This window comes from Bombina bombina, chromosome 8 (genome assembly GCF_027579735.1).
Source record: "Bombina bombina isolate aBomBom1 chromosome 8, aBomBom1.pri, whole genome shotgun sequence".
Lineage (NCBI taxonomy): Eukaryota > Metazoa > Chordata > Amphibia > Anura > Bombinatoridae > Bombina > Bombina bombina.
Window position 1 is genome coordinate 327,685,219 of NC_069506.1, and position 13,122 is coordinate 327,698,340.

The 13,122-nt window shown below is 48.6% G+C and overlaps 1 protein-coding gene across 5 annotated transcripts in view; it reads left to right on the plus strand.

Annotated features, from left to right (window-relative positions):
- The window catches only part of ETS1 (ETS proto-oncogene 1, transcription factor), a 263,261-nt gene that overhangs the window by 151,250 nt on the left and 98,889 nt on the right, over positions 1-13,122 (plus strand). For 4 of the 5 annotated variants that reach the window (XM_053691554.1, XM_053691555.1, XM_053691557.1 and 1 more), the window contains exon 1: positions 12,788-13,037. The exons of the other annotated variant lie outside the window; for it this stretch is intronic. In XM_053691554.1, the coding sequence (XP_053547529.1) occupies positions 12,956-13,037 (82 nt within the window). In that variant the 5' untranslated portion in view covers positions 12,788-12,955. Of the gene's footprint in view, positions 1-12,787; positions 13,038-13,122 lie in introns of those variants that run through there. 5 annotated transcript variants of the gene reach the window in all.

Genomic DNA, 13,122 nt, shown 5'->3' on the forward strand with positions numbered 1-13,122 from the left:
ATAGTGACAGGTGACATGTAGGGGTTTAAGTTCTAGGGGTGCTGGAAGTGTACTTTGCACCTCATTCATCCATTATAGCACCCTAAAACCTCAACATTTTTATTTTTTATGTCTATTGCTCTATTTAGAAGCACTGAAAGCTTAATATACAGCATTGTGGTAATATGTTTGCACTCCTATTTATTTTAGTCGACAACCAACACTACTAGTATGGGGGAGGTAGACAATAGTCAGTGTTTAGGGTTTATTTTACCAGGGAGACATATTTTAAGCAGTACCTGAGGGGATCACTAAAAGTCAGGTTGAAATGTTGGGATTGGTTTAGGAAGTTTGGTTTATGGGCTTGAGATGCAGAAGGCAGAGCTGGGGTTTGTTTGTTTTTTAGCAGTGGGTTTATTATCTCTGTAGATTAGGCAGTTCTGGGAATGATTTTCAGCTTTCAATATTGCGGATGTCTGTGCTTGAACATATAGTACTGAGGTGGTGTTAGGGATCTCTGTTAGTGTTGTGTGGGGGATTCTGTTGAGCAGTTTGTGTTGGGATGGGGAAGGGTACTATGGTGAGCAGGTATAGTATGGAGAGAGGTACTATTTTAAGTAGCCGGTTATGGGGTGGGGAGCTATGTTGAACATGTAAAATTGTTTCTAGGAGGTGGAGGGGTACAGTTATGGGATGGTAAGTGGTGCTATGTTGAGCAGCCAGTTATAAAAGGGGGAAATATGTTGAGAAGTCAGTTATAGGATGGGGTGTGTGTGTGGGGGGTATGTTGAGTAGTCAGTTATGGGATGGAGTGTGGGGGGGGTATGTTGAGCAGTCAGTTATGGGATGGAGTGTGGGGGGGTATGTTGAGCAGTCGGTTATGGGGGATATGTTGCCCAGACGGCTATAGGATGGGATATGGGGAGTATGTTGAGCAGATGGCTATGAGATGAGAAGTACACTCTTGAGCAGCTGGTTATGGGAGGGGGAATATGGGGTATATGCTGAGCAGCACCCAGATGTTATGGGGATGGGATGTATGTTAAACAGCCGATTATGGAATGGGAGGCTATGTTGAACAGCCGGTTATGGGATGTGGGCTATGTTGAACAACCGTTATGGGATGGGGACTATGTTGAACAGCCGGTTTTCGGATGGGTCGCTATGTTGAACAGACGGTTATGGGATAGGGAGAGGGCCTATTTTGAGCAGGAGCCAGTTACGGGGTATATGCTGAGCCACACCCGGTTGTTATGGGGAGGGGGTGTATGTTGAACAGCCAGTTACGGGATGGGGGCTATGTTGAGCAGTAGCCTGTTTTGGGTAGTGATGTCGCAAACTGAAAATTTTCCGTTCGCGAACAGCGAACACAAACATCCGCAACTGTTCAAACGGGCAAACCGCCATTGACTTCAATAGGCAGGCGAATTTTAAAATCCTCAGGGACTCTTTCTGGCCACAATAGTGATGGAAAAGTTGTTTCAAGGGGACTAACACCTGGACTGTGGCATGCCGGAGGGGGATCCATGGCGAAACTCCCACGGAAAATTACATAGTTGATGCAGAGTCTGGTTTTAATCCATAAAGGGCATAAATCACCTAACATTCCTAAATTGTTTGGAATAACGTGCTTTAAAACATCAGGTATGATGTTGTATCGATCAGGTAGTGTAAAGGTTACGCCCGCTTCACAGTGACAGACCAAACTCCCCGTTTAACGCACCGCAAACAGTCCATTTGCACAACCACGAGATAGATAGATTTGATAGATAGATACATAGATTAGATAGATAGATCAATAGATGCAATATACTTTTGATAGATACGATAGATAGATTTGATAGATAGATAATTTCCCAGACAGAGAATTACAAGACGTGCGGTCTGGGACCCATGGTAAGGTTCCCAGAGGCAGTTGCGGCGCCAGGGAACATGTATATGGCATGGATTTTAGGAACCGGGAGATAGAAAAAGATGCTTGGTCGGTCCTCCTACTTCAAATTTGGGGCACTGCCCGTGCAATCTACTGTGCCACCAGATATGAGTGGTGTGTTAAGTAGTACTATTCTGATCAGTTTAATCCCTGTTACACTCCCTATCAGGGGACATGTATATGGCATGGATTTTAGGAACCGGGAGATGGAAAAAGATGCTTGGTCGGTCCTCCTACTTCAAATTTGGGGCACTGCGCGTGCAATCGTGGCCGGACTTTTAGTCGACGGACATTTGGCCGAAACACAAGTGGCTGTCACAAAACAGTCCGGCCACAATAGATAGATTTGATAGATAGATACATAGATTAGATAGATAGATCTATAGATGCAATATACATTTGATAGATACGATAGATAGATTTGATAGATAAATAGATAGATTTGATAGATAGATAATTTCCCAGACAGATAATTGCAAGACGTGCGGTCTGGGACCCATGGTAAGGTTCCCAGAGGCAGTTGCGGCGCCAGGGGACGTGTATATGGCATGGATTTTAGGAACCGGGAGATGGAAAAAGATGCTTGGTCAGTCCTCCTACTTCAAATTTGGGGCACTGCGCGTGCAATCTACTGTGCCACCAGATATGAGTGGTTTGTTAAGTAGTACTATTCTGATCAGTTTAATCCCTGTTATGCCCCCTATCAGGGGACGTGTATATGGCATGGATTTTAGGAACCGGGAGATGGAAAAAGATGCTTGGTCGGTCCTCCTACTTCAAATTTGGGGCACTGCGCGTGCAATCGTGGCCTGACTTTTAGCCGATGGACATTTGGCCGACGGACACAAAACAGTCCGGCCACGAGATAGATTTGATAGATAGAAACATAGATTAGATAGATAGATCAATAGATGCAATATACATTTGATAAATACGATAGATAGATTTGATAGATAGATAATTTCCCAGACAGAGAATTACAAGACGTGCGGTCTGTGACCCATGGTAAGGTTACTTTCTTTTGCACAATCGAGTACATGTTGGGGATTGCCTTTTGTGCAAAGAAATTTCGGCTGGGTACCTTCCACTGCGGTGTCCCCTATCAGGGGATGTGTATATGGCATGGATTTTAGGAACGGGGAGATGGAAGTAGTACTATTCCTATCAGTTTAATCCCTGTCAAGTATCTTTTTTTGGTTTTGTTTTTGAAGCCACAGTGCAGCACCAGAGGCCAGAAAAATTTGGCATGTACACATGCCTGAAAAATTAGGTATTGTTGCGTCCGCTGCTGTAGCAGCAGCCAGAAAAATTGATGTTTGTTTCCCAGGCAGAAAGTGCCCTAAAACATTGCGGCTTGAACCCTAGTTGGTGGCGGATAAGTCACGCAAGTCATCCGGCATTTGAAGATAAAATACAGCAGCGTGTGGACCATTTTTAGCCCAAGGCAGCTCATCTCATCAGGCCTTTTTTACTCGAATGTATCGCCCAATGTCAGTCCCTTCGGGATCCATCCCTCATTCATCTTAATAAAGGTGAGGTAATCTAGACTTTTTTGACCTAGGCGACTTCTCTTCTCAGTGACAATACCTCCTGCTGCACTGAAGGTCCTTTCTGACAGGACACTTGAAGCGGGGCAGGTCAGAAGTTCTATTGCAAATTGGGATAGCTCAGGCCACAGGTCAAGCCTGCACACCCAGTAGTCAAGGGGTTCATCGCTCCTCTTAGAGTGTCGAGATCTGCAGGTAAGGCGAGGTAGTCTGCTACCTGTCGGTCGAGTCGTTCTCTGAAGGTGGACCCCGAAGGGCTGTGGCGAGGCATAGGAGTTAAAAAGCTCTGCATGTCCTCCATCAACAACACGTCTGTAAAGCGTCCTGTCCTTGCCGGCGTGGTCGTGCGAGTCGGAGGATTACTTTCAGCTCTTCCCCTGTTAGATTCACGTTGTGCTGTGACATCACCCTTATACGCTGTGTAAAGCATACTTTTTAATTTATTTTGGAAATGCTGCATCCTTTCCGACTTGTGGTAATTTGGTAACATTTCTGGCACTTTATGCTTATACTGGGGGTCTAGTAGCGTGGACACCCAGTACAGGTCGTTCTCCTTCAGCTTTTTTATATGAGGGTCCCTCAACAGGCACGACAGCATGAAAGACCCCATTTGCACAAGGTTGGATGCCGAGCTACTCATGTCCCGTTCCTTGCCCTCAGTGATGTCACTGAAGGTATCTTCTTCCCCCCAGCCACGTACAACACCATGGGTACCAGATAGGTGACAACAAGCACCCTGGGATGCCTGTTGTGGTTGGTCTTCCTCCTCCTCAAAGCCACATTCCTCCTCTGATTCCTCTTCCTCACAATCCTCTTCCAGTGCTGCCGCTGGTCCAGCAAGCGATGCTGATAAGGCTGTTTCTGGTGGTGATGGTGACCACAACTCTTCCTCTTCACGCTCATCTATGGCCTGATCCAGCACTCTTCGCAGGGCACGCTCCAGGAAGAAAAAAAATGGTATGATGTCGCTGATGGTACCTTCGGTGCGACTGACTAGGTTTGTCACCTCCTCAAAAGGACGCATGAGCCTACAGGCATTGCGCATGAGCGCCCAGTAATGTGGCAAAAAAAATTCCCAGCTCCGCAGAGGCTGTCCTAGCACCCCGGTCATACAAATACTCGTTAACGGCTTTTTCTTGTTGGAGCAGGCGGTCGAACATTAGGAGTGTTGAATTCCAACGTGTCGGGTTGTCGCAAATCAAGCGCCTCACTGGCATGTTGTTTCACCGTTGGATAGCGGAAAAGTGCGCCATGGCCATGTAGGAACGCCTCAAGTGGCCACACGCCTTTCTGGCCTGCTTCAGGACATCCAGTAAGCCTGGGTACTTATGCACAAAGCGTTGTACGATCAGATTACACACATGTGCCATGCACGGCACATGTGTCAACTTGCCCAATTTCAATGCCGCCACCAAATTACTTTTGTTGTCAGAAACCACTTTGCCGATCTCCAGTTGGTGCGGAGTCAGCCACTGATCCACCTGTGCGTTCAGGGCAGACAGGAGTGCTGGTCCGGTGTGACTCTCTGCTTTCAGGCAAGTCAACCCAAAGATGGCGTGACACTGCCGTATCAGGGATGTGGAATAGTACCTGCGGAGCTGGGGGGGTGCTGTTGATGTGGAGCAAGACGCAGCACCAGAAGAGGACTCAGCCGAGGAGGTTATGGAAGAGGATGGAGTAGGAGGAGTAGAGGAGGTGGCAGCAGGCCTGCCTGCAAGTCGTGGCGGTGTCACCAACTCCTCCTCTGCAGAGCCACGCATTCCATGCTTGGCAGCCGTCAGCAGGTTTACCCAAATCGCAGTGTAGGTGATATACCTGCCCTGACCATGCTTTGCAGACCAGCTATCAGTGGTCATATGGACCCTTGCCCCAACACTGTGTGCCAGACATGCCATTACTTCCTTTCGCACAATCGAGTACAGGTTAAGGATTGCCATTTGTGCAAAGAAATTTCGGCCGGTACCTTCCACTGCGGTGTCCCAATAGCTACAAATTTTTTGAACGCCTCAGACTCCACCAGCTTGTATGGTAAAAGCTGGCGGGCTAAGAGTTCAGACAAGCCAGCTGTCAGACGCCGGGCAAGGAGGTGACTTTGTGACATTGGCTTCTTACGCTCAAACATGTCCTTGACAGATACCTGACTGTGGGCAGATGAGCAGGAGCTGCTCCGGAAGAGAGACGGGTGGCGGATGGTTGAGAGGGGGCAAGGAGGACAGCAGTGGTTGACGTGGCTAAAGATGCTGGACCAGGAGGAGGATGGCGGCTTTGAGTTTGTGTGCTGCTTCTACTCATGTGTTGATCCCACAGGCGTTTGTGATGTGCGATCATGTGCCTTTGCAAAGCAGTTGTGCCTAGGTGGGTGTTGCACTTCCCACGACTCAGTTTCTATTGGCACAGGTTGCAAATGGCATCGCTGTTGTCAGAGGCAGACACACACAAAAAATGCCACACTGCTGAGCTCTGCGATGACGGCATTCTGGTGGTGGCAACAGCATGCGTTGATTGGCGTGCTGTCTGGCTGACCCCGGGTGCCGATGCATGCTGTCTGACTGTGCCACTAGCTCCTTGCGACGACCTACCCCTGCTTCCAACTCGTCTCCTCCTCCTCCTCTCTGTCTCCCCATCTGAACTTTCCCCCTGTTCTTTTTCTCTTCTAGCGGGCACCCACGTGACATCCACGGACGCATCGTCATCATCAACCGCTTCATTTGTATCTGACAAATCAACAAAGGAAGCAGCAGCGGGTACAACATCATCATCACACCGTACGTCCATGTCTGTAATGCTGCCTGACTGAGACATATCACTGTTATCTACATCCTCTTTCAATGATGGTTGTGCATCACTCATTTCTTCCAACTGATGTGTAAATAACTCCTCTGACACATCAAGTGAAGCGGCTGTGGTGCTAGTGTTGGTTGTGGCGGCAGGCGGGCAAGTGGTAACTTGAGAGGTGCCGAAGATAAGCTGGAGGATGGTGCGTCAAGGTTCGGAGCGGAAGCTATAGAAGATTGGGTGTCCTGTGTTAAAAAGTCAACTATGTCCTCCTCAGAACTTTTCGAGTTCATGGTACGTGGCCTCTGAACACTGGGCATTATTCTATGGCCAAAGGGAATCACAGCACCACGATCATGACGGGGGGGTGGCCTGCCTCTGCCTGTCATTTTTTTTTAAATGTATACTTACACTACTATTAAACAAGATATGAGTGGTGGCACTGGGCAAGTGGGCACAGTATACGCTGTGAGCCTGACACAAAAAAGCAGACTGATGTTTCACAGTCCAAAAAGTTTTTATTTTTTTAAATGTACACTTACACTACTATTAAACAAGATATGAGTGGTGGCACTGGGCAAGTGGGCACAGTATATGCTGTGAGCCTGACACAAAAAAGCAGACTGATGTTTCACAGTACAATAAGTTTTTATTTTTTTAAATGTACACTTACACTACTATTAAACAAGATATGAGTGGTGGCACTGGGCAAGTGGGCACAGTATACGCTGTGAGTCTGGCACACACGCTGGCAGGCAACTGCAATTAGATTACACAAGCAGACTGATGTCTCACAGTCAAAAAAAATTTTTAAATTTACACTACTGTTACACCAGATATGAGTGGTGGCACTGGGCAAGTGGGCACAGTATACGCTGTGAGCCTGGCACACACGCTGGCAGGCAGGCAACTGCAATTAGATTACACAAGCAGACTGATGCTTCACAGTCAAAACAGTTTTTTTTTTAATTCTTTACACTACTGTTACACCAGATAAGAGTGGTGGCACTGGGCAAGTGGGCCTGGCACACACGCTGGCAGGCAACTGCAATTAGATTACACAAGCAGACTGATGCTTCACAGTCAAAACAGTTTTTTTTTTTAATTCTTTACACTACTGTTACACCAGATAAGAGTGGTGGCACTGGGCAAGTGGGCCTGGCACACACGCTGGCAGGCAACTGCAATTAGATTAGACTAGAAGACTGATGTTTAAAAAAAAATAAAAAAAAATTTGACTGTGAATTATTTACACTACTGTTACACCAGATATGAGTGGTGGCACTGGTCAAGTGGGCCTGGCTAGCACACATGCTAGCAGGCAGGCAACTGCAATTAGATTACACTAGCAGACTGATGTTTCACAGTCAAAAAAGTTTTTTTTTTAATTATTTACACTACTGTTACACCAGATATGAGTGGTGGCACTGGGCAAGTGGGCCTGGCACACGCTAGCAGGCAGGCAACTGCAATTAGATTACACTAGCAGAGTGATGTTTCACAGTCAAAAAAGTTTTTTTTTTTTAAATTATTTACACTACTGTTACACCAGATATGAGTGGTGCAAGTGGGCACAGTATACGCTGTGAGCCTGGCACACACGCTGGCAGGCAGGCAACTGCAATTAGATTACACTAGCATACTGATGTTTCACAGTCAAAAAAGTTTTTTTTTTTTAATTATTTACACTACTGTTACACCAGATATGAGTGGTGGCACTGGGCAAGTGGGCCTGCTGGCACACACACACGCTGGCAGGCAGGCAGGCAACTGCAATTAGATTACACTAGCAGACTGATGTTTTACAGTCAAAAAGTTTTTTTGTTTTTTTTAAATTATTTACACTACTGTTACACCAGATATGAGTGGTGGCACTGGGCAAGTGGGCCTGGCACACACGCTAGCAGGCAGGCAACTGCAATTAGATTACACTAGCAGACTGATGTTTCACAGTCAAAAAAGTTTTTTTTTTTTTTAATTATTTACACTACTGTTACACCAGATATGAGTGGTGGCACTGGGCAAGTGGGCACAGTATACGCTGTGAGCCTGAGACACACGCTGACAGGCAGGCAACTGCAATTAGATTACACAGAAGAAGAAAAAAAAAGCAGCCCTAAAAAGGGCTTTTTGGGGTGCTGTCCTTACAGCAGAGATCAGATGAGTCCTTCAGGACTGTAGTGGACACTGAATACACTAGCCTAGCTATAGATTTCCCTACTAAATCAGCAGCAGCTACACTGTCCCTCCTCTCACTAACAATGCAGCTTCCGAATGAATCTAAAATGGCTGCTGTCCAGGAGCTGGGAGGGTCTGGGAGGGAGTGTCTGCTGCTGATTGGCTGGAATGTGTCTGCAGACTGTGAGATACAGGGTCAAAGTTTACTCAATGATGACTAATAGCGGGCGGATCGAACATCGCATATGTTCGCCCGCTGCGGCTAACGCGAACAAGCTATGTTCGCCAGAAACTATTCGCCGGCGAACAATTCGCAACATCACTAGTTTTGGGATGGGGGACAATGTTGAACACACGCTGACAGGCAGGCAACTGCAATTAGATTACACAGAAGAAGAAAAAAAAAGCAGCCCTAAAAAGGGCTTTTTGGGGTGCTGTCCTTACAGCAGAGATCAGATGAGTCCTTCAGGACTGTAGTGGACACTGAATACACTAGCCTAGCTATAGATTTCCCTACTAAATCAGCAGCAGCTACACTGTCCCTCCTCTCACTAACAATGCAGCTTCCGAATGAATCTAAAATGGCTGCTGTCCAGGAGCTGGGAGGGTCTGGGAGGGAGTGTCTGCTGCTGATTGGCTGGAATGTGTCTGCAGACTGTGAGATACAGGGTCAAAGTTTACTCAATGATGACTAATAGCGGGCGGATCGAACATCGCATATGTTCGCCCGCTGCGGCTAACGCGAACAAGCTATGTTCGCCGGAAACTATTCGCCGGCGAACAATTCGCAACATCACTAGTTTTGGGATGGGGGACAATGTTGAACAGATGGTTATGGGACGGGGGCTATGTTGGACAGACGGTTTATGGAATGGGGGTTGTTTTGAACAGACAGTTATGGGATGAGGAGGAGGGCTATGTTGAGCAGCAGCCGATTTTGGGATGGGGGCTATGCTGAACAAACGGATATGTGATGGGGACTATGTTGGATAGACGGTTATGGGATGGGGGGCTATGTTGGACAGACAGTTATGGAATGGGGGACAATATTGAACAGATGGTTATGGAATGGGGGCTATGTTGGACAGACGGGTATGGGGTTGTGTTGAACAGCCAGTTATGGGGTGAGGAGGGGGGCTATGTTGAGCAGAAGCCGGTTTTGGGATGGGGGCTATGTTGAACAGACAGTTATGGGATGGGGCTATGTTGGACAGACGGTTATGGGATAGGGGGCTATGTTGGACACAGTTATGGAATGGGTGGCTATGTTGAATAATCGGTTATGGAATGGGGAGGGGGGGCTGTGTTAAAGAGCCGGTTATGGGATGGGGGCAATGTTGAAGAGGTTATGAGATGGGGACTATATTGGATAGACTGTTATGGAATGGGGGCTATGTAGATCAGCAGACGGTTATGGGATGGAGGCTATGCTGAGCATACGGTTATGGGATGGAGGCTATGCTGAGCATACGGTTATGGGATGGGGAGGGGGTTATGTTGAACAGACGGTTATGGGATGGGGACTATGAAGTGCAGCAGCCAGTTTTGGGATGGGGGGCTATGTTGAACAGACGATTATGGGATGGGGAGGGGGGCTATGTTGAGCATACAGTTATGGAATGATGAGGGGGGGGTTTACGTTGCACAGACGGTTATGGGATGGGGAGGAGGGGTGTATGCCTAACAGACGGTTATAGAATGTGGAGGGGGGTATTTTGGACAGATGGTTATGGGATGGGGGCTATGTTGAGCAGCAGCCAGTTTTGGGATGGGGGGGCAATTTTGAACAGATGGTTGTGGGGTGGGGGCTATGTTGGACAGACTGTTATGGAATGGGGGTTTTGTTGAACAGACAGTTATGGGATGAGGAGGGGGGCTATGTTGAGCAGCAGCCGGTTTTGGGATGGGGGCTATGTTGAACAGACGGTTATGGAATGGGGAGGGGGCGCTGTGTTAAAGAGCCGGTTATGGGATGGGTGCTATGTTGAAGAGCAGGTTATGGGATGGGGACAGGGGCTATGTTGGACAGACGGTTATGGGAAGGGGCTATGTAGAGCAGCAAACTGTTATTGGATGGAGAAGGGGGCTATGTTGAGCATACGGTTATGGGATGGGGCCCGGAAAGAGGGGTTATGTTGGACAGACGGTTATGGAATGGGGAGGGGGGCTATGTTGAACAGACGATTATGGGATGGGGAGGGGGGTTATGTTGAGCATACGGTTATAGGATGATGAGGGGGGTTACGTTGAACAGACAGTTATGGGATGGGGAGGGGGCTATGTTGAGCATACGGTTATGGGATGATGAGGGGGGTAACGTTGAACAGGCAATTATGGGATGGGGAGGGGGGTTGTATGCTAGACAGACGGTTATGGCATGGGGAGGGGGGGTTGTATGTTAGACAGACGGTTATGGGATGGGGAGGGGGGGTTGTATGTTAGACAGACGGTTATGGGATGGCGAGGGGGGTTGTATGTTAGACAGACGGTTATGGGATGGGTAGCTATGCTGAGAATTCGGCTATGGGATGGGGAGGGGGGGTTGTATGTTAGACAGAAGGTTATGGGATGGGGAGTTGTATGTTAGACAGATGGTTATGGGATAGGGAGGGGGGGTTGTATGTTAGACAGACAGTTATGGGATGGGGAGGGGGGGTTGTATGTTAGACAGAAGGTTATGGGATGGGGAGTTGTATGTTAGACAGACGGTTATGGGATGGGGAGGGGGGTTGTATGTTAGACAGACAGTTATGGGATGGGGAGGGGGGGGGGTTGTTGTATGTTAGAGAGACGGTTATGGGATGGGGAGGTTGTATGTTAGACAGACGGTTATGGGATGGGTAGGGGGGGTTGTATGTTAGACAGACAGTTATGGGATGGGGAGGGGGGGGTTGTTGTATGTTAGAGAGACGGTTATGGGATGGGGAGGTTGTATGTTAGACAGACGGTTATGGGATGGGGAGTTGTATGTTAGACAGATGGTTATGGGATAGGGAGGGGGGGTTGTATGTTAGACAGACGGTTATGGGATGGGGAGGGGGGATTGTATGTTAGACAGACAGTTATGGGATGGGGAGGGGGGGGGTTGTTGTATGTTAGAGAGACGGTTATGGGATGGGGAGGTTGTATGTTAGACAGACGGTTATGGGATGGGTAGGGGGGGTTGATGTAAGTTAGACAGACGGTTATTGGATGGGGAGGGGGGGTTGTTGTATGTTAGACAGACGGTTATGGGATGGGGGGGTTGTATGTTAGACAGACAGTTATGGGATGGGGAGGGGGGGGGTTGTTGTATGTTAGAGAGACGGTTATGGGATGGGGAGGTTGTATGTTAGACAGACGGTTATGGGATGGGTAGGGGGGTTGATGTAAGTTAGACAGACGGTTATTGGATGGGGAGGGGGGGTTGTTGTATGTTAGACAGACGGTTATGGGATGGGGGGGTTGTATGTTAGACAGACGGTTATTGGATGGGGAGGGGGGGGTTGTTGTATGTTAGACAGACGGTTATGGGATGGGGAGGTTGTATGTTAGACAGACGGTTATGGGATGGGTAGGGGGGGTTGATGTAAGTTAGACAGACGGTTATTGGATGGGGAGGGGGGGTTGTTGTATGTTAGACAGACGGTTATGGGATGGGGAGGGGGGATTGTATGTTAGACAGACAGTTATGGGATGGGGAGGGGGGGGGTTGTTGTATGTTAGAGAGACGGTTATGGGATGGGGAGGTTGTATGTTAGACAGACGGTTATGGGATGGGTAGGGGGGGTTGATGTAAGTTAGACAGACGGTTATTGGATGGGGAGGGGGGGTTGTTGTATGTTAGACAGACGGTTATGGGATGGGGGGGTTGTATGTTAGACAGACGGTTATTGGATGGGGAGGGGGGGGTTGTTGTATGTTAGACAGACGGTTATGGGATGGGGAGGTTGTATGTTAGACAGACGGTTATGGGATGGGTAGGGGGGGTTGATGTAAGTTAGACAGACGGTTATGGGATGGGTAGGGGGGGTTGATGTAAGTTAGACAGACGGTTATTGGATGGGGAGGGGGGGTTGTTGTATGTTAGACAGACGGTTATGGGATGGGGGGGTTGTATGTTAGACGGGGGGTTATGGGATGGGTAGCTATGCTGAGAATTCGGCTATGGGATGGGGAGCTGCCGCCGGTTATTAGATTGGGAGGGGCTATCGAGCACGAGCAGCCGCCGGTTATTAGATTGGGAGGGGGCTATCGAGCACGAGCAGCCGGGATGGGGTGGGGAGCTATGCTGAGCACTCAGTGATGAGGGAGTCAGGCGGATGCTGATTGGCTCGCACTAAGTCAGCCCCCTGGCTGCTGTCACTGCTGGGCCCCCCTCCCAGCTCCTCTCAGAGGCAGAGGCTCACATTAGTGCTACAACAAAAGCCAGGCAGGGAGGCAGCGGAGGAGAGAACCCCAGGAAGGGACGAGACCGAGGAGGGATTCCCCTATTGTCTGGAGCTCACACGGGGCATTGAGGGTCCCATTCTAGTCCGGGACTGCTGCAAACTCACCGGTCAGCATGAAAGCTGCGCTGGACATTAAACCCACGCTCACCATCATCAAGACCGAGAGAGTAGAGTATGAGAACTACCCGTGCTCCGGTAAGTGACAGCTCCGGAGTGCAGGGACAATAACAAGGTCACGGTATAGGGAGCACTGATGGAAGATAAAACCCCAGGCTAAGCA